The following is a 782-nucleotide window of genomic DNA, read 5'->3' as shown; positions in this document are numbered from 1 at the left end:
GAGTAAGTGAATGAGTCCGAGAAATTGCGGGTGGTTTCAAAAGAGGGGCACGCGTGACGCACACATTCACGCATACTCAAGGTCACTCGCATATGCTTGTGCGCTGCACAGGAACGTGTACGAGTATTCCCAGAAAGCCCGGGACGGAGGGGTTTATCTTTGGCGCAATCAAGGTTGGCAAATCGTCTGTCATCAACAGCAATCGGTTCAGCCAAAAGGAGAAGATGCTGTTGACGCGTGCTCGTGTGTTGATGAGGAAGCGCTGGTTTGCTTTCCGTCCTATAAGTGCGTACAGAGAGCTAGACGGACGGACAGACACACACATAGACACACACACATACAGACAGACACACACACATACAGACAGACAGACACACACACACACACATACACGCGCGCGCTCACATCACCCCCCCTCACCCCCGATCTCGGCAGGCGACGGTGTCGCAGCGCCCGGAGAAAGACGCTGGGGCCAATCTGCTTTTCGCTGGACATGCAGGGGCGGCACATCATTTGCACCCTCCCAAGCATCACACGACACGCAAGAGAGCGGAAACAAGGATACAGCAAACACCCACGCCCCACTCCTCCAACGCCGTGTGTCTGCGTGCGTGTGTGTGTGTGTGTGTGTGTGTGTGTGTGTGTGTGTGTGTGTGTGTGCAAACACACTCACAATGCGCTCACTCTGATATGCAATTTGGCTTGGCCCCTTGTACAGCGCCCCTGCCCATCTTTGGCCTGGAGGAGGTGACTGTCTACGACACACCAGGCGCACCATACCC

At 55.2% G+C, this 782-nt stretch overlaps 1 protein-coding gene across 1 annotated transcript in view; it reads left to right on the top strand.

The window, feature by feature from the left end:
* PTSG_12658 (uncharacterized protein) overlaps positions 1 to 303 on the top strand; it is a gene marked incomplete at its 3' end in the record, with an annotated part of 1862 nt that extends 1559 nt beyond the window's left edge. Inside the window, exons 3-4 of the mRNA XM_004991686.1 lie at positions 112 to 243; positions 296 to 303. Of these exons, the coding sequence (XP_004991743.1) occupies positions 112 to 243; positions 296 to 303 (140 nt within the window). The remainder of the gene's footprint in view (positions 1 to 111; positions 244 to 295) is intronic.
* Between the last annotated feature and the right edge of the window lie 479 nt (positions 304 to 782).

Source organism: Salpingoeca rosetta, assembly GCF_000188695.1.
Source record: "Salpingoeca rosetta unplaced genomic scaffold supercont1.19, whole genome shotgun sequence".
Classification (NCBI taxonomy): Eukaryota; class Choanoflagellata; order Craspedida; family Salpingoecidae; genus Salpingoeca; species Salpingoeca rosetta.
Note: the sequence above shows the minus strand (reverse complement) of the source record. Positions and strands in the feature narration are given on the sequence as shown.